This window comes from Tursiops truncatus, chromosome 8 (genome assembly GCF_011762595.2).
Source record: "Tursiops truncatus isolate mTurTru1 chromosome 8, mTurTru1.mat.Y, whole genome shotgun sequence".
NCBI classification, from domain to species: domain Eukaryota; kingdom Metazoa; phylum Chordata; class Mammalia; order Artiodactyla; family Delphinidae; genus Tursiops; species Tursiops truncatus.
The window spans coordinates 60263349-60280244 of NC_047041.1; the positions used below are offsets into that span (position 1 = coordinate 60263349).

Below are 16896 nucleotides of genomic sequence, written 5' to 3' on the forward strand. Positions count from 1 at the left end.
ATTCCCTGATGTTTCACCAGGGTCTAGCGCAGTGCCTGGCAAATAAAAACACTCAGTAAATATTTGCTGTATGAATGACTGGATGATGGAGGTCAGTGGGCCCAACCCGCTCTGGGCCCTGTGTTTTAAGATCCATTGCTATCTTGGTGCTAGCCTAAAGGGCAAATAAAGCTTTGGCTCCTACTGGGGCTGGGGGAGGAGAGTAGGCCCTCAGATTGTTCCTGAAACCTGTGACTTCAGCTATCTAGCCCCAGCTCTCCTGAAATGATAGGATTTTGGTGTGTAATTAGACTGTTTCTCTACCCAGACCACCCTCCTAGAGTCCCCCACAAATTGACCTCACTGGGCCTGCTTTTATGAAAGGTTTATTCCTAGTGCTAGGTCCCAATCTTCCAGGGCTCTAAGCACAATTAAACTGGGTGGGTAGGTGAGGGGAGACCCATTCAGATGCAGGGCCAGAAATGGGGCTCCCCATATCCCCACCCCTTTGGTCCCAGTCCCCTTCTCTGCAATGGGCACGCATTGAGGAGGGACAAAGGATATTGGAGGCAACATCATTGGCCCAGGGGAGCCCAAGAAGAGCTGCCATTGGCTGACAGGGCCTTTTGAGGCTCTGCCATTGGTCAGGGGGCACACCCCAGGGACTGGGATAGGCCTGAGGAGTGATGCCATTGGCCAGGGAGTGGTTTTTGTCATAGCCTTTGGCTGTGGAGTGGAAGGAAAAGATCTGGGAATGAAGCCCAGTGGCCAGGAAGATAAAGGACAGGGCAGCAGCTGCTGGGCCTGCAGACCTCCTGTCAGGCCCCAGCCAGGGAAAGGGAACCCAAGCCAGAGCGCAGGTGGCAAGGGATGTCCCATGTCCAAATCTCCCCCACCCTGGGACTGCCCCTCCCAATGTCCTTGACAGCCAGGTTGGGCTGGAGTGGCTCACTGCTCCTCCAGCCAGGAGGGCTTCTCAGCTCCTGGAGGCCGCAGCTTGATGTTGAACTGCTGCAGGGTCTGCTCCAGCTGTTTCTGGTTCCCAGCGAAGTAGGCTGACACGGCATTGTGGAAGAGCAGCAGCTGCTTGTGCATCACCTTAATCTGGGGGGCCAGCGAGGTCAGCCGAGACTGGACTCAGACACCCTTCCTGAGGGGCTGTGAGCCTGAGCCCAGACCAGGGGCACATGGACTCTGCTCTGATCGTGCTTTTGGAGTGGGGGCTGACCTCCATCAAGGGAGCCAAAGGATAAACGCCAGTGTGATAGGAGAAACCTGACCTGATTGGCAGGGCCAGAGGTTCTGGCACCCAAGCTTGAGGGGTGGGTTTTTCCCAGTTATGTTCTTGGGATCAGCAGTCAAATCCTCAAGGGATCAGAGGGAGGGTGACGGGAAAGGCCCAGGGCTTGAGTGGGCTGGGGAAGATCCCACTCCTTAGCCAGGCCGCATTTCCCCGTCCAATAATGGGGAGGTTTTTTTTTTGGGTGGGGGGTGAGGTCAGTGTTACAGATGGGAAGGTGGGCTGGGTCAAAGGGGTGGGGTTAGCACCTTGTTTTCTTCCAGGAACTTGAGCTTGATGGCCACATCTCCCCGCAGCTTCTCATATTTGTCCCGATGGGCCTGGAAAGTGGCCTGGGCACTCTCAAGTCGACCACGCATCCCTGCATCACGGGGGCCTAGGCTCAGCTCCTCTAAGTCTGTCCGGTAGGCATCGTATTCCAGCCTGGGGAGGGGGTGATATGGGCTGGTCTCCACCCCTTTGCCCTCCACACATACTCTCCTTTCTTTTCTCAATTCTTGTGCCCCTAAAGCTCAAACTTCCACCCATGCCAGCCAAATGCCCCAAACCCTAGGCCCTGCCAGTGCCCACACCTGGCAGCCTCATACTGTTTGACAGTCATGAGTGTGTCTTCCATGGTCTTGGTTACCAACGTGTTGATGCTAGAGACAAAGAAGTTCACAGCCCCTAGCAGCGTCTCTCCATTCTTGCACAGCAGCTTCTGCGTCTCTGCATTGTAGCCAAATTCCTCCTGAGGGCAGAAGGGAGGGACAGGCCTTGAGTAACAGTCCGGGCTGTAGGGCCCTTCTTTCCCCTCCTCTCCCGGGAGGAACCAGCCATTGAAAGTGGAACAACCCAGCACTGCCTCCAGCAAGGCTCTCTTAGCCAGAAAGTTAGTGGGGCTGCCCTGGGGATGCCTGGGACAGGAATGTGGGAGTGAGGGCCTCAGATGAAGTTCACAGAACTGGAGTAGGGAAAGCTAGTGCAGCAGGCAAAGGAGGGGCTCCGATTAGGCTGAGCACTGAAGGCATTCCTGTCAATGCAGAGAGGGGTACTTGTGAGGCACCTGGTGTGCCGCCTGCCCCACCCCCTCCAACTTCTGGACCTCCGTACAAGCCCCTGCCTCCACAGGTGGGTGCTGCTGTGGGCAGAGCTGGGCCCGCCCTGGAGGGGTTCTCCCTCTGGGCTGCAGGAGGGAGGGAGGCTGAGGGGTGACTGCCTGGCGGGCCCGGGCCCAGTCCCCCACCCTCTCAGGCCTGGCTGAGGCACCTGAAGCTCTGGGGACTTCTGGCTGAGGTCAGCAAAGGCGTCCCCTAGTGCATGCTGGGTCTGCAGCAGGCTGTAGAGGTGGGCTGTCAGTGCCCGGCCCAGCTGCAGGACACTCTCATACTTGCGCTTCGTCTCACGCAGCAGCTCAATCTGCAGCTCTAGCTCCAGGTCCACAGTCCGGGAGCCTCGGCCAAATCGCTCTGATAACAGCTGCTTTGTACACTGATTGGGAAGTGAGGGAATAGGTCAGAGACCCTAGCACCCTGTCCTCCCAAAACGTACCTACCCCAGCATCCCCAGGCTCCTAGTCTCAGCCATAGATGGGACATTAGGATCTGGAAGATGGGGAAAAGTTACCCAGGGGAGTTTGGGGGAAGGGAGAGGTGCCTGAATCCCACCTTATATGTGTTGATGCCCCATTTCTTGACGATGTCAAACTTCTCTCCAGCGATGCCCCGAGCCACCTCATCTCCAGGGCCAGCAGAGTTGGTATTGTGAGATGGATGGCGGCCAGACCCTAAAGGACCAAGTTCTCTGACACCAGCCTCTCTCAGATACAATCAGACACCTCTGTGGTTCCGCCCATACTTCCCTCCCAGCACATGAAAATGACTTCCCTGAAGGAGCAGAACCTAGAGACAATTAGATTCTCCTACTCACTAGGAGGAACTCATACATTGTGCCCTGAGAGCCAAACCCAATATACATCCGGCCTCCTTCTGAAGTGGCGGTGGGGACTGAAGAAGGAGGGAAGAGGGAGTTGCTAGTGTACAGGGGTAGAGAAAACAGCAGGAAATAGGCTGAGTATGGGGTGACTGATCAAGGATAGTGGGTCCATCAAACAGAAAACCCGGCTGACATTCCCACGTGGATACTAGTCAGTGTGAGATTCAGAGCTGTTTGTTCCTCTAAATGTTAGAGTCTAAAGTAAAACTCTGAGAAGCCTCACAAAGTTCCAAATCAGATTCAGGCTCCAGAGCAGGCAGGGGAGGCCTGAGAAACAGAGTTCTTTGCTTGACTTAGGTGGTGACAGCGGAGAAAGGACAAGTGGGGCTAAATGACAAGTGGGAGCAGATGGACAACTCTGGGAACTGGCCTTGGGCTGAGATTCCATAGGGTTCATGCTAGCAGAGGTTCCCAGGATCTCCAGACATAATTCAAGCCTTCTTAGACATACTCTATGCTCCCTAGAACCACCACTCTCCCCCTCTCCACTCAAGCTTCCTGTCCTGTTCTGATCATTCATACCTGTGGGGATGAGTCCATCACCAGAGCCCCCATAGCCACCAGACACAATGCTGGTTTCATTGAGGTTGGGTCCTGACACCATCACCTGCTGGAGGTCCTATAGGCCAGAGAAGAGGGGGGCTTCAGGAACATAGGGGCAGCTGAAGCATTTTGGGGGTGAAAACAAGCTTGGATTGAAGCATCATAGAGAGAGCACACAAGGGAAGTCTGCACAGAATCAGAACAAAGATTTGTAAAAAGATTGAAGGGAGATTAGGTAAGTTAGGGGAAGGCTACTGGAATAGGGACGAGGGTTCAGGGTTTATGAGTTGGGATTCCTCAATTGAAACAATATGAAGAATCAAACAGAAGCACCTGCTCCAGCCCATCATCCTCAGGAAGCTGCCCAGCTTCACCATTCCCGTGGATGGGGATCTCCATTGTGGCTGCCTTCCCTAGGATCCCGTCCGTCATGGCTAGCGAAGGGACTGGAGTCAAAGTCTCTACCCCAGCGCCCTGCAAAGCCCAACACAGACAGTTCTGGAAACTGGCCAGGACTCCAAAGAGGAAGATCTCCCCTGCCATTTCGGAGGTTGTCCCAGGGCCTCAGTGTTCTGGGGTTTGGCCACTACTCTTCCCTGAAGTATATGTGTTTCTCCCCTCCAAGGTGCATATTGGTAACACGCACACCCAGGCCTCAGGTGTGCCTGACCTGAGGTCATGTTCTCATGAACCCCCCTATCCTACCAGGACTCCGGTGATCATTCATGCATTCACTCACTCAACAGACATTTAATGAGTGCCTACTATGTGTCATGCACTATTGGAGGCAATAGAGAAACAGCAGTGAACAAGAGAGATAAAGTCTGTGCTCTCAAGAAGCATATGCCCATGCAGGTGTTTCTCCCCATCAGGAGATGAACCCCTTTCCCAGGGCTCAGGTGTGTACCCCCATTCAGGTATGTTCTCCACTGCTCGGCCTCTCACACTCCTTTAGTGTTTCTTCCTCTTTCCTGCAGGGGGTCTCCCCTTCCTCTACCATGCACCTCCTCTTCCTCGGGCCCTCCCCCTTCAGGCCTTTGTTGAATCACTTGGTATAAGTTCACGATCTCTGGGAAAAGCCTCTTTTTCCCAGTACATAGGTAGGTGATCCCTTCCAAAGTCAGTTATGTCTCCCCAGGTGTGTGAGTCTCCGCCCTCCCCCCATACACCTGGGCATCAGGTGTGTCCTCATCCTTCCCCAGGGTTCAGAGGCATCTTGCCCTCACGTCAGGTTCGTGCATTCAACTTGCCCTCGCGCATGCACGTCCCTCTCACCTCGGGCCGGGCGGCTCTTCCCCTCAGGGCGCCAGGCCCGGGCCGCGCGGGGACCTCGGGCTCCAGTTCCTGTCGCGATCCTAGCAGCAGGTCAGGGACTCGGCGGAAGTGACGTCCTCTCACGGGCAGAAGAAGCCGGCCACGTCGCAGATTATGAGGGCGGAAGTGACGTTAGCATCTGGGGGCAGGGCTATCCTGGAGCCAACCTCTCTGTCCCTGGGGAGTCACGAGAGGTCACTTCCGGGGCGTTACCAAGAAGCTGTGAAGGAAGTGGCGTAGGGCACGCGCCGGTGGCGTGATGGAGCAGCAGCAGCAGCAACAGCAGCAGCAGCTCAGAAACGTGAGTGGGAGCTTTGGGGCCACGCGTTCAGCTAGCATCCCTGTCTGCATGGCGGGAACCCCAAGGAACCAGGCATCAGAGGGCTGGGAACGTCGGGCCATGGGGTGCGGTCCTGGGAAAGCTCGGGCGGCGCGGCCTTGAATTGAGATGTGGCTCCTCTTCGCTGAGTTCCTTGTCCCCCTTCTTCCCAGCTGCGGGACTTCCTGTTGGTCTACAATCGGATGACGGAACTCTGCTTCCAGCGCTGCGTGCCCAGCCTGCACCACCGAGCTCTGGATGCTGAGGAGGTTAGGTGGGGGAGCCGAGTAGGGAGATTACCCTCGATCCTCAGAGTTAACCGTAGACTGCTTCCCTCTTCCGCCACTTCCCCTACCTCTGGCACTGGCCTTTCTGCGACCCTAGCCCCTAGGCTGGGGATGGGAAGGAAGGAGACGGACCTGACGAGACACCTTTGGCTTCTACTTCCACCCTGTCTTCCTTCCAGGAGGCCTGTCTGCACAGCTGTGCTGGGAAGCTGATCCATTCCAACCACCGCCTCATGGCCGCTTACGTGCAGCTCATGCCTGCCCTGGTACAGCGCCGCATCGCAGACTACGAGGCTGCCTCATCTGTGCCAGGTGTTGCTGCCGAACAGCCCGAAACCTCGCCATCAGGGAGCTAGCCGTCCCCAACCCCGGGAAGGGAGGCACTGGATGGACCCTCATATTTAAGGAGCCAGTGGACCTTGGGCTGGGTGCGACCTGTATATAGAAAGTGAGGAGTTGCCTGAGAGCTGGGTACTGTTGCTCCTTTTCCTGGAGCTAATAAACCCACTTTTACTTTGTTTGGTTTATATTCTGGGCAAGGAAGCTTTGCCCACTTGATTGACACCATCTTTATTATTCTGTCAGGATGCTTCAGCCCTGGCAGCAGAGAAATTGCCTTCAATGTGTAGAAGGAAAACGTCAGCATTCCCAGGCACCTGGTTAAAGCGACATCTGTGGGTACAATTTTAAGACTGGTAATAGCGACAAGAAGTTGGTTTCTGCCCAGATGACAGAAAATGGGAACTCTGTCTAGCTGTCCTTAAATCTGTCTGACTTAAATGGCTCACTTAGAGATATCTAAGGACAGCAGATTAAGAATCCACAGGGCTTTTAGGCGCTACCTCCTGGGAAGTCAGTAGCCTCAGACAGAGATGAAACCTGTAAGAATTCTGGGGTGTTCTGGAACGTCAACCACTTCCTCAAGTTGTTACTTACTTAATATTTTCTGTCTTCTTAGGATGAGCAGTAAAATCTTTAAACAAAGAAGATCTGTGTGCTTGTCTTCAGGAGCAGTCAGAAAGGGGAAAACTTGTGGAACCATATTCTGCAATACAGTCAGACTCGAGGGATAAAAACCTAAGGGAGAAGTAGATGGTGATGGTTATGGGAAAAAAAGGAAGAAAGCCAAATCTTCAGGACTTCTTGAATGTTACCTTAATGTCTCACTGCTTGTCTGTAATCTCCTGATTCCATCTCTTCCTCTACCCCAGATTGTTCCCACTGTGCCTGTTCTGTGATTTCTAATTCCAGCCTGTCTGTTCTTTCCTCATTATTTCCCTCCGTGTGGAATTTACTTCTGTATTCAGCAATCTGAGTGGCCTATACATCACTGAATTTTCTTGCCATTTTTGTGTCCTTTTTGTATCAGCTGTTTTAACATTTCTGTTCCTCCATTCACACTGCTAGAGAAAAATAAAGCTGTGTAGTGAGTGCCACTAAATATTCAAGATCTCCAACCTCAACCAAGCCCTCGTTACAAACAAGCAACCCTTTGTGAGTTCCTGGTCTGTTTGCTCTCCTAATCACTACAGCAGTTATTTTACACCTTCATTGCTCTCCTTAATCCCCTGCCTCATCCTTGACTATTCCCCATCAGGTGACCATGTTTGATTTTTAAAATGGAAGTAGAACTTCTTAGACATTGGCTCCTACAATCATTAAAAAAAAAAAAAACGAAATAAAAGAAAACTTACAACCATCCACAAAGCAGATGTTTCCTCTCCTGTACAGATCAGGGCATTGAAATTCTCTGGTAGCAGACCCTGTCTGAAAATGCAGACCTGTCTTTAAAATCTTTTACTACACCAGGCTGCCTTTCAAAATATCTGTTGAGCACCCGCTTTGTATAGGTTCTGGTCTTGGTATTATCCCCACTTAACAGATGAGGAGGCAAGAATTCAGTATGTACCAGAAGCCCACCTTATACGCAGTTACCTATTGAGAAAAGTGGCTCTAATCAGCTTTTTGCCTCATTAGCTGAACAAATCTTGAACAGAAAGATCTGCTAAGACCCTTCCTTAATAAAAAAAGTTGTTGATCAGGAACTTTCCTACTGAGTGGCTTCATGTCTGCCCAATAAAGTTCTCTCCTTGAAAAGTGTAAATGCAGGTAAAGCAGCTTGTGAACTTTGCAATTCCCAGAGACAGGATTGGGGACCTGGGATATTCTGATAGTGGGAGGATTCTTCTCCATCGATATTTATGTATATCCCTGCAATAAACTTCCACTGTGAATTATCTATGTTTCCATGTCATGTAATTAGTAATTGCTGGAGAAGGGCTAGGAACACAGATCTGTCTGACTCTAAAGCCTATGTCCTTTGAACTTCCAGAGCTTATATTTGCCTGCTCATCTGCAGTCAACTTTTCCCTAGGCATGGAAAGACAACTGTCCCTCAGTCTGATCCACCAAGACTTTTTAATCTCTTCTTTCCTTTCTGTTTATAAATAGGTTCAATACTTAACGAAAAGTACCTTCTTCCTACTATCCGTCTTCCTTTGTCACTGAAATCTCCTTGAGGTCTTACCATGACGTCTTAGCCATTGGTATAATGAGCAATGTGATGTTTCAAGCACAACACGAGGATAAATGTTGACAAAGCTTTATCCCTTTATCACAAACACATATGTGAGACAGGGTTGTTCTTGCTATTGTGGCTTCAGAACTTTAACTGCCTACTCCTTTGCAAAGTCTAATTCCTTTGAGCCTATTCAACTGTATCACCTCTCTTATTACTTATCTGTAGTAACTGCCACTCTCCTACTTTCCTCTGCAGAGCTAGCCGTTGGTCTTCCTCTTGATACTTTAATGTTACACAAGACAGTCCGTTCAGTGTTTTTTGTCTCTTAGTTCCTTGACCCAATCTCTAATGATTTCTACTCTGTCTCGGCTACTCTTACTTACATCCTTTCCATTGTCCACCACCCCAAACTGTTCCATCTTCAAAACACTATTACTTGCATCTTATTCACTGACTGTATTCCTTCCTCTTTGTTTATTGGACTATTCCTCTACCATTTTTTTTTTTTTTAAATTTCAATGCGTTCAGACCATTGCTTCTACATTCTCTCCATTAACACCTTCCTGTCTTTAGGTTCCTGTCGAGCTTAAATTCTAGTCATTCTTGGGACTTCGCTGGTCGTCCAGTGGTTGAGGCTCCGCACTTCCACTGCAGGGGGCCTGGGTTCGATCCCTGGTCTAGGAACTCAGCTCCCGAACACTATGGGGCGTGGTCAAAAACAAAGTCCTTATGAAATTCTAGTAATTCTTTTGGAATAGGCTAAATTTCCTTCCCTCTCATTTCTTTGTTGGGCCTGGGTAAAATGAAACATTTGTGCCTGCATTTGGACATCTAAAAACTGCCCAAGGTAATGACTATAGAGCAGATTTATATCGCTATGAATCCATGGTTATCAACTTCAAATGGAGTCTGAGGCCCTGTAATCCCACTAGATTTTTCTAGTCGTCTTTCTTGTTCCCTGCAATGACTATTTCAAATCAATATTCCTTTTTTTATATAAATTTATTTATTTTTTGGCTGCATTGGGTCTTTGCTGCGCATGGGCTTTCTTTAGTTGCGGTGAGTGGGAGCTACTGATCATTGCGGTGCGGTGCGCGGGCTTCTCATTGCGGTGGCTTCTCTTGTTGCGGAGCGCAGGCTCTAGGCACGTGGGCTCAGTAGTTGTGGCTCATGGGCTCTAAAGCGCAGGCTCAGTAGTTGTGGTTCACGGGCTTAGTTGCTCCACGGATCTTCCCGGACCAGGGCTCGAACCCATGTCCCCTGCATTGGCAGGCAGATTCTTAACCACTGTGCCACTAGGGAAGCCCCAAACCAATATTCTTAAGCCTCTTATTATCCCCATGATTCTCTTCACTTTCCGCAGGTAACCTTATTTTAACTTCATAGGCAAAAGTAAAAGCTATCAGTTAGGAACTTCCGCAACATCTTGCAACTCAAAACTTGGTCACCCATCTACATCTGCATCATTCTCTCCTCTTTCCCTCCTGTCTAAACAGGACAAATATCGCTCATGGCCAGTGCCTGTTCCTGTGCACTGAATCCTAGTCCTTCCTTCTTTGGAGATCTCTGACTTTTTCCCACTTTACTAAATTCTCATCAGTGTTTAAGCATGCCGAAGACTCCCGTTACAGCAAACAAACCACTCTACCTCACAGGTACCGTCCAGTTATTTTCCATTTTACGGCTAAACTCAAAACAGTGGATACTTTGGTCTTCTCCATTCCCACTTCTCCCCCCACCCTATTTTGACTTTTGTAACCTTTATTCTATTGAAATAGTTCTTCCTGAGGTCACCCTAGCTCACCAAGTGGCCTTCATATCCCTGAATCCAGTGGTTATTTCCTCAGCTTACTTCACTTCTTAGTGGCATCTGGTACTATCGACTTGTTCCTCATGGACACTCTCACTGGTGTCTGTGATTCCACTTGTGTTTTCACTACTACCTCTGGCCACAGCTTCTTAGCCTCCTTTGCGGGCTTACCCACCTCCAGCCATTAAATCTAAAAGTTTCTCAAGGTCCTGTTATTTCTCAGTGTAATTTTTCTGGGATTGTTTCATCCCCATTTTGAGCGTTAGTCACTGATAATTCAGAAGTGAAGTTATCATCAGAGAGTAAAGCCAAAGAAAATGGAAGATGAGAAAGTACAGCAGAAGGTTTGAAATAGTCATTGCACAGAATGAGAGAGTGAACTGACAAAAGGAACATAATTAGATTATTAGGTAGTGTTGAAGGCTCAGTAGAGGTTACTGAACAGAATTCCCTTTTGGCTTTGTCTGTCTGGAAAACTTTTTTTAATTGAAGTATAATTGATATACATAGTTATATTAGTTTCAGGTGTGCAACATAGTGATTTGACATTTATATACCTTATGAGATGACCGCCACAGTAAGTCTAGTCACCATCTGTCACCATTTAAAGTTATTACAATATTATTGACTGTATTCCCTCCTCTGTGTATTACATCCCCATAATTTATTTTATAACTGGAAAAAACTATTATTTTAAGGCCTAAAACTTTAAGGCCTACCTGTAACTCTTCCTTGCCTTTTCCAGGAAGGATTCTTATTTGTGCCCTCATTGAACCCTTTTATGTCTCGTTCACCATTACGTCCACAGCACTTGGTAGAGTGCCATAAACAACAACAAAAGCACGCAGCTCACACAGGTCAGTTATATCATGTGTGTACTATCTACCAGGCTCTAGTCTAAGCATTTTATATACATTAACTCAGTTAATTCTCACAACAACCCTATAAAGTAGGTACTACTGTTATCTTCATTTTACACAAAAAAATAAAATTGCAGTAAAATATCCCATGACTAGCAAGTGGTGGAGTCAGGTTTTCAATCCAGTCAGTGTGACTTCCAGAGTCTGTCCTGTTTCTCACTAATGACGATTGATTGCTATACATTTATGCCTTTGTTCCACAAATATTTTGTGATCACCTACTCATGGTGCCTAGTACTAGGGGCTGGGGGTACAGCAGAGAGCAGTCAGAAACCGCCACCGTGGAGCTTATGCTTCTAGTCAGGGGAAACAGACAATAAGCAGTTAAGTAAGTATTGATATGAGATGGTAATAAGTGCTATGGGGAAAATCAATGCAGGGTAAGAAGGATAAGGAAGCTGGGGACAGTGTTGCTATTTTAGGCTAGGTTGTCAAAGAAGAACTCACTAATGAGGTCTCCTTAAGCAGAAACTTGAAATGAGGGAGGAAGCCTCGTGGACATCTGGAAAAAGAGTGTTCACTGTGGCATCAGCCTCTACTTGCCCATAGCATCCATCGTCCCCTTCTTCCTTTACTAATAGAACCCCTGACTTTAACCTGGGCAGATGGTGGCTGAAAATAAAGATCAGATTTTGCAACTTTCCTTGCAGCTAGGTGTGTCCATGTGATCGAGTGATGCATGCATTGCCAGGCTGTGCCCTTAAGGGTAAGGGTGGGCCTTCTCCTACTCTTTCCCCCATCTCACTACTTGGGATGAGGCCCAACACACATGGTGGTGAACTGTCTTGGACCTTGAAGATAAGGACCACTTCCTTGAAGAAGGCAGAACAACTAAAAGGCTGCCATATTAGCCCTGGAGTACTTATTCCTGGACAGTTGTGTGAGAGAAAAAGTAAGCTTCTATTATGTTTAAGCCATCGTATTTTGGGGGTCTTTTTGTTATTACAGCATATGTGTAGTAGACAGAATGTTAACATGGTGCGCAAGATTTCCCACCCCCTGTGTACACACCCTGTATAATCCCTAGGACTGTGAATATGACAGATTTTACTTCTGTGATTAGGTTGTATTATATGACATACTTGACTGTAAGAAAGGGAGATTATCCGGGTGGGCCTGGCCTAACCACATGAACTTTTTAAACGCAGGGAGTTTTCTCTGGCTGGATGCAGAAGAGAATGTCAGAAAGATTTGAAACATAAGAAGGATTTGAGGCACTGCTGCTGGTTTGAAGATGAAGGTGCCATATGGCAAGGAAGACAGGTGGCCTCTAGGACCTGAGAGTGGCCCCTGAGGCCCAGGAGGAAACAGGGACCTCAGTCCCACAACCGCAAGAAACTGAATCCTGTCAACAACAAGAATGAGCTTGGAGGAGGATTTTCCCCCAGAGCCTCCAGACAAGAACTCAGCCCAGATGACCTTTCAGGCTTATGATATCCTGAGCAGAGAACCCAGTCAGGCCATGCTGGGCATCGATGTACAGAACTGTGAGATACTAAATGGATGTTGTTTTAAAGCTGCTTAGTTTGTGGCAATTGGTTACACAGCCACAGAAAACTTCTCTGTCTTCTAAATGAACCGTAAGCAGAGATGTACTGTATGGAGGCTCTGGCGGGGTTGGGGGGGGAGCATGCTCAGTGTGATCCAGGCACAGAGGAGTGGTGTGAATAGGGATAGATGGTCAAAAGGCCACAGAGGTAGCAGCCAGCTGATGAGATAGCAAATTGTAGGCTGTGTAGGACTTTGGCTTTCCTGAGGGAATGAGATGATAAGGCATTAGTGAGTTTTGAGCAGAGGAGTCATAGGATCTGCCTGTATTTGAAAAAGGTAACTGGCTGCTCTGAAAAGAGCAGATTGTAGGGGCAAGGGAGGAAACAGAGACCAGTTAGAAGTCTATGGAATAATCTAGGTGAGAGGTGACAGTGGCCTAGACCAAGGTTTAGCTCTTAGGGTGGTGAGAAATAGTTGGATTTTGGATATATTTTGAAGCTATAGCTTAACAAAATTTGCTAAAGCATTAGACATGGGATGTGTGTGGGGGGAGAGGGGAGTCAAAGGTGACGCTAAATTTTGACCCAAGCAACTGGAAAAATGGACTTGGTATTTACTGAGATGGGGAAGACAGTGAAAGGAACAGGTTTATTTGGAAGGAGGCAGTTAGGAGTCTGGTTTTGGACATTTTAAGTTTTTAAGTTTGGGATTCTTATCAGATTTATAAAGCAGAGGTGGGACTCTATCACGTGCTGAGTTTCTATTCATTGTAATCATTCAGGCGTTCCCCCCACCTCCAACCCCAATTTTGAGCTCCCTGTGATCAAGGAGTGTGTCTTGTTTGGGTTTTTTGCAGGGGGTGAGGTGGGCTAGGCAGATACTTGCGAGTGTGTGTCGGGTTGGGGAGTGTCCCAAAGACTGCTTGCTGGTGCCCGGGTTGGGGAGTGTCCCAAAGACTGCTTGCTGGTGCCCGGGTTGTGGAGTGTCCCAAAGACTGCTTGCTGGTGCCCGTGGCAGCTTACAGGCTCAGTAATAGATAAACAGTCACGTGCATTACACCTGCCCACTGCATTACACCTGCCCACGACGCCCTCAGGATTGCGACTTCCCCAAATCAGCCACGTAGCTCTTTTCCAGACCCAACCGGTCAGACGGCCTGTTCCCAAGGCCGGCAGGCAGCCTGTAGGTTGGGCCTGGGCTCGGCCCCTCCCCCCTAGGCCCCGCCCCTTTCTGGTTTCGCCCGGGCTCTCAAGGGAGGCTCGGGCCTCAAGCGATCCAGTAACTGTTCTAACCGCTGGGAGGGGGTGGGGCTGCGGGTGACTCTGCTGCTGGGGATCAGCTTCCTTTCGCACCGCCCCCTAGACACCCACTCTCGCCACTGCCCCCAGGCGTGTCCCCTTCTCCTGCGCTCCTACGGACCCTCATCCCCTCCCTTTCCTCCCCTCCTCTTCCTTCTTTCCTCCTTCCAGCCTGGCCCTCTCCGGTCTACCCCGGGCCCCACTCCATCCAACCAAGTAGTTCTCTGTACCCACCCCTCTGCTTTCTGTCCTCAACACATCCCTCAGCCCATGGGCAAATGGGACTGGGGCTTTGCTGCCTCTGAGTGACGACCTGTTCCTCCCTTCAGGCGATCGCCAGGCTCCAATCCCAGTGACAGTTCCCTGCTGTTCTAAGGTCCTCTGAGTGAGCCCTTTCGGTGTGTGTGTGTCTACAAGTGATCACACGTGTGTGTGCGAGTCTCTGGGTGGAGGTGGCTGTGAGTAGAGCGAGCCTGTGCCTGGGACCCGAGTCTAAGTTCATCCATTTTTCCAGCAGGCACTTCCCCATGAAACCTCACCAGCAGATGCCGTTCTCTTCCCTTCCCTTGCCTCCTGTGCCCCTTAGGCCAGGTGAGGGGACAGTGTTCTGGGCAGTGGGAAGGGACTTTTGTGCGGGGAGGGCCCTACCTCTGTCCTGGGCCTGCTTTTTAGCAGTCTTGGGGGGAATCTGTGGGGTCGGTTGAGGGTCTCAGGAAAGGCCCTCTGCTGGTCTAGCTCTGTCCTGCAGCTCCATCCATTTTCCTGTCCTAAGTCCCTCCCTTCCCCTTTCTCCCAATCCCTTTGACCCTGTCCAGAGCCTAAGCCCCCTTCTCTTGCCCTCTCTTGGGCTGAACTAAGCAGGTGAGATCCAGCAACCAGGAACCTGGAACTGGCAGTCGGATCCCGAGCAGTGGGCAGGGTCAGTCCGACGGCAGTTGAATGCCTGGCTCCTCTTGGTCTCGGATGAAGAGGCGTCAGCTAAAGCCCTTGAATCTCGGCACTCTGTAGGTGTCCTAGACACAGCAGAGCAGCGCTGGGCCTGTCAGGGAAAACAGAGGCAGTTTCTGAAGGCAGTGACTCAGCCAGGGCGGCCTGCAGTGCTGGAGCTCCTGGTAGCTGAGCTCCAAACTCTGTTCTCAGCAGTGCTGCAGGATGGCGGCCCTGCAGCTTGGTACTACATGTACGCAGTGCTGGGTCTGCTGCCTCCATATCGTGCGCTGCTTGTTGGTCGCCTTGATTTGCTGCCTTTCCTGGAGCGGCTATACCGCTGGGCACCCTGGGTCCAGGCCCAGCTCCAGCTGGACCTGCTAGGTGCCATGGACCAGGCCTTTCCCCGAGACACCTCTTTGTTAGAGGGCACCTCCCATGTTGACTGCTATCCCCAGAAGCAGAGGTTCCATCACGGGCCCCCACGCCCAGCCTGCCCTTTTGTGCAGGCCCGGTGGGGAGGGCAGCAAGTAGAGGAGGGGCTGGCCACATGGCTACGACCATTGACACTGCCTGAGCTACAGCACAGCCTGGGTATTGTTGGTACTGAGGTGGCCCTGGAAGAGGCCCACTGGCTAGATGGCCTTAGCCTCCTGCCCTTGGCACTAGCAACGGACATCCCTGTACAGTATGAAAGCAGTGACGGTGACAACGCAGAAGAGGAGCCTGTCGGAAGAAGAGAGACTAAGTAAGTGAGGGACCTAGTCTGGGGCTTTGAGCAAAAGAGAGGAAGAACCCTCTTCCTTTCTGTCTGCAAAATAAACCCAGCGGTCTCAGTGTTAATCCCCATAGGGAAATGCAGACATGAATGAAAATCAAAAGTCAACGATGAGGAGGCCAAAGCTTCAGACAATAGCTTGAGTTTCCAGAGTTTCTAGACTTCTTTTTCATATAGCGCTTAGTTGTTTTTCTCACTTGTTCGTAATCCCTGAGTCTGGCCTCTGGGCCTCCCTAGTGCTGGGTGCCGGATGTTTGATCCAGGTCCTTCCCTCGGGATGCTCCTAGGTGAGTGCTTGTCTGAGGACCCTTCCCACTCATGTCTGTGTGAACTAAGGCACATTACAGTTGGCAGCACTGACAGGTAGGACTTTCATTCTGACCTTCCAGAGCCTTCTTCCTGCCCTGCGAGTGAGGGGATCCTGGCCCCTGGAGAGGTGATTTTCTCCCCAATCTGGCTCTCACTGCTCTCTTCAGGGTTTCAGAATGCCTCCAGAGACCCCCTCTTCTGAGAGTTCTCTAACTCTAATCTTGGAATTTCTCCTTGTCCTCTGGCCAGCTTGTCTGTGACGTATTCACTGTCTGGGAAGAAGGGTAGTTTTACCTTTAATCTAGCTTGGCTTTCTCAATTTTTGCTCTAAGTTAATGGCGGGGTCAAGTTTTTCCTGAAGTCTTACTGGTGGGCAGATAGGCAGGCTCCTGGGGGCCTGATGACAGGTGGCCAGTGCCAACAGTGTATGCCTTCAGTAACCCCAGCAGACTCTTCTTGTCAAAGATCTTCCCTGGGCCCTAAGTATAAGTCTCCTTTCCCGGGGGAACCTAACTGGAGTGAGAATGGGCTGAGATGTTGGCAAGAAGCCAAGTTCTTTGTCCTCTCTTTGGAGCTGGCGGTAAACCTCTGAGGCCTAGCTAATGTGACTTAATTTGTACCATGTTCCCCAGGCCTGGCCTCCCAGGCATTGATACATTCAAGAAGTATTATTGGTTATCTAATATATATCAGGAACTGCTAGATGGTGAGGATACAGAAGTGGTAAGATAGACTCAAGCTCTTCCCTGGGGTTTTACAGCTTAGTTAAGGGAGATAGATGTTAAGTACGTTGATTTAAGTAAAATATCGTGACGATTTGTGTTAAGTGCTATAAAAATCAAAGAACACAGCCTTTCCCCTGGCTGCTCCTCTGGAGTGTGTGTGTGTGTGTGTGTGTGTGTGTGTATACACATCAGAGTTAGGGGAAAGCACGTCAGAGGAGTTTGGGTTTAGATTAGGGTTAACAAAATATCTTGAAGATTAGGAGGTGAAATAAAGAGGAAAGTTTCAAGGAGGAGGGAGCAGTCAGTAGTGTTAAATGCTACTGAGGCAAGTAAGAAAAACCTGAGAAATACTCATTGAATTTAGCAATAAGGAAGAGGTTGGTGAGAGTGGTTTCAGTGGC

General features: G+C 49.9%; 3 protein-coding genes across 13 annotated transcripts in view; 2 read left to right on the top strand and 1 right to left on the bottom strand.

Annotated features, from left to right (window-relative positions):
• Positions 1-348: 348 nt before the first annotated feature.
• ARFIP2 (ARF interacting protein 2) lies at positions 349-5222 on the bottom strand. Of its 4 annotated transcripts, none has more exons than XM_004323120.4 (8): positions 5072-5207; positions 4130-4270; positions 3776-3872; positions 2926-3044; positions 2528-2749; positions 1852-2009; positions 1528-1702; positions 349-1083 (listed from the first exon to the last, which is right to left on the bottom strand). In XM_004323120.4, exons 2-8 carry the CDS (start codon positions 4226-4228, stop codon positions 928-930), a joined length of 1026 nt encoding a protein of 341 aa, XP_004323168.1. In that variant the 5' UTR covers positions 4229-4270; positions 5072-5207; the 3' UTR covers positions 349-927. The 4 variants fall into 4 exon arrangements, with proteins under 4 accessions (XP_004323168.1, XP_073664012.1, XP_019803491.1 ...); XM_073807911.1 differs by lacking the exon at positions 5072-5207 and adding an exon at positions 5047-5066; XM_019947932.3 differs by lacking the exon at positions 4130-4270 and having other exon boundaries at positions 5072-5222.
• A 76-nt stretch (positions 5223-5298) lies between these two features.
• On the top strand, positions 5299-14619 carry TIMM10B (translocase of inner mitochondrial membrane 10B). Of its 8 annotated transcripts, none has more exons than XM_073807916.1 (7): positions 5299-5411; positions 5603-5698; positions 5896-6028; positions 10793-10904; positions 11618-11859; positions 12116-12547; positions 14274-14619. In XM_073807916.1, exons 1-4 carry the CDS (start codon positions 5370-5372, stop codon positions 10873-10875), a joined length of 354 nt encoding a protein of 117 aa, XP_073664017.1. In that variant the 5' UTR covers positions 5299-5369; the 3' UTR covers positions 10876-10904; positions 11618-11859; positions 12116-12547; positions 14274-14619. The 8 variants fall into 8 exon arrangements, with proteins under 8 accessions (XP_073664017.1, XP_073664020.1, XP_073664021.1 ...); XM_073807919.1 differs by lacking the exon at positions 14274-14619 and adding an exon at positions 6302-6390 and having other exon boundaries at positions 6675-10904; positions 12116-13203; XM_073807920.1 differs by lacking the exon at positions 14274-14619 and adding an exon at positions 6302-6390 and having other exon boundaries at positions 12116-13203.
• The window catches only part of DNHD1 (dynein heavy chain domain 1), a 68609-nt gene continuing 64040 nt past the window's right edge, over positions 12328-16896 (top strand). Inside the window, 2 exon segments of the mRNA XM_073809435.1 lie at positions 12328-12454; positions 14618-15431. Coding sequence (XP_073665536.1) covers positions 12328-12454; positions 14618-15431 — 941 coding nt within the window.

Bases quoted from the DNA above. Each gene is read 5' to 3' on its own strand.
- TIMM10B (XM_073807916.1), top strand. From the start codon at position 5,370: ATGGAGCAGCAGCAGCAGCAACAGCAGCAGCAGCTCAGAAAC. The intron at 5,699-5,895 runs GTTAGGTGGGGG...TCTTCCTTCCAG, and splicing joins GAGCTCTGGATGCTGAGGAG to GAGGCCTGTCTGCACAGCTG. The intron at 6,029-10,792 runs GTGTTGCTGCCG...TGCCTTTTCCAG, and splicing joins GGCTGCCTCATCTGTGCCAG to GAAGGATTCTTATTTGTGCC.
- ARFIP2 (XM_004323120.4), bottom strand. From the start codon at position 4,228: ATGACGGACGGGATCCTAGGGAAGGCAGCCACAATGGAGATCCCCATC. The intron at 3,873-4,129 runs GTGCTTCTGTTT...TCTGGCCTATAG, and splicing joins AGGATGATGGGCTGGAGCAG to GACCTCCAGCAGGTGATGGT. The intron at 2,750-2,925 runs GTGGGATTCAGG...CTTCCCAATCAG, and splicing joins GGGGCATCAACACATATAAG to TGTACAAAGCAGCTGTTATC.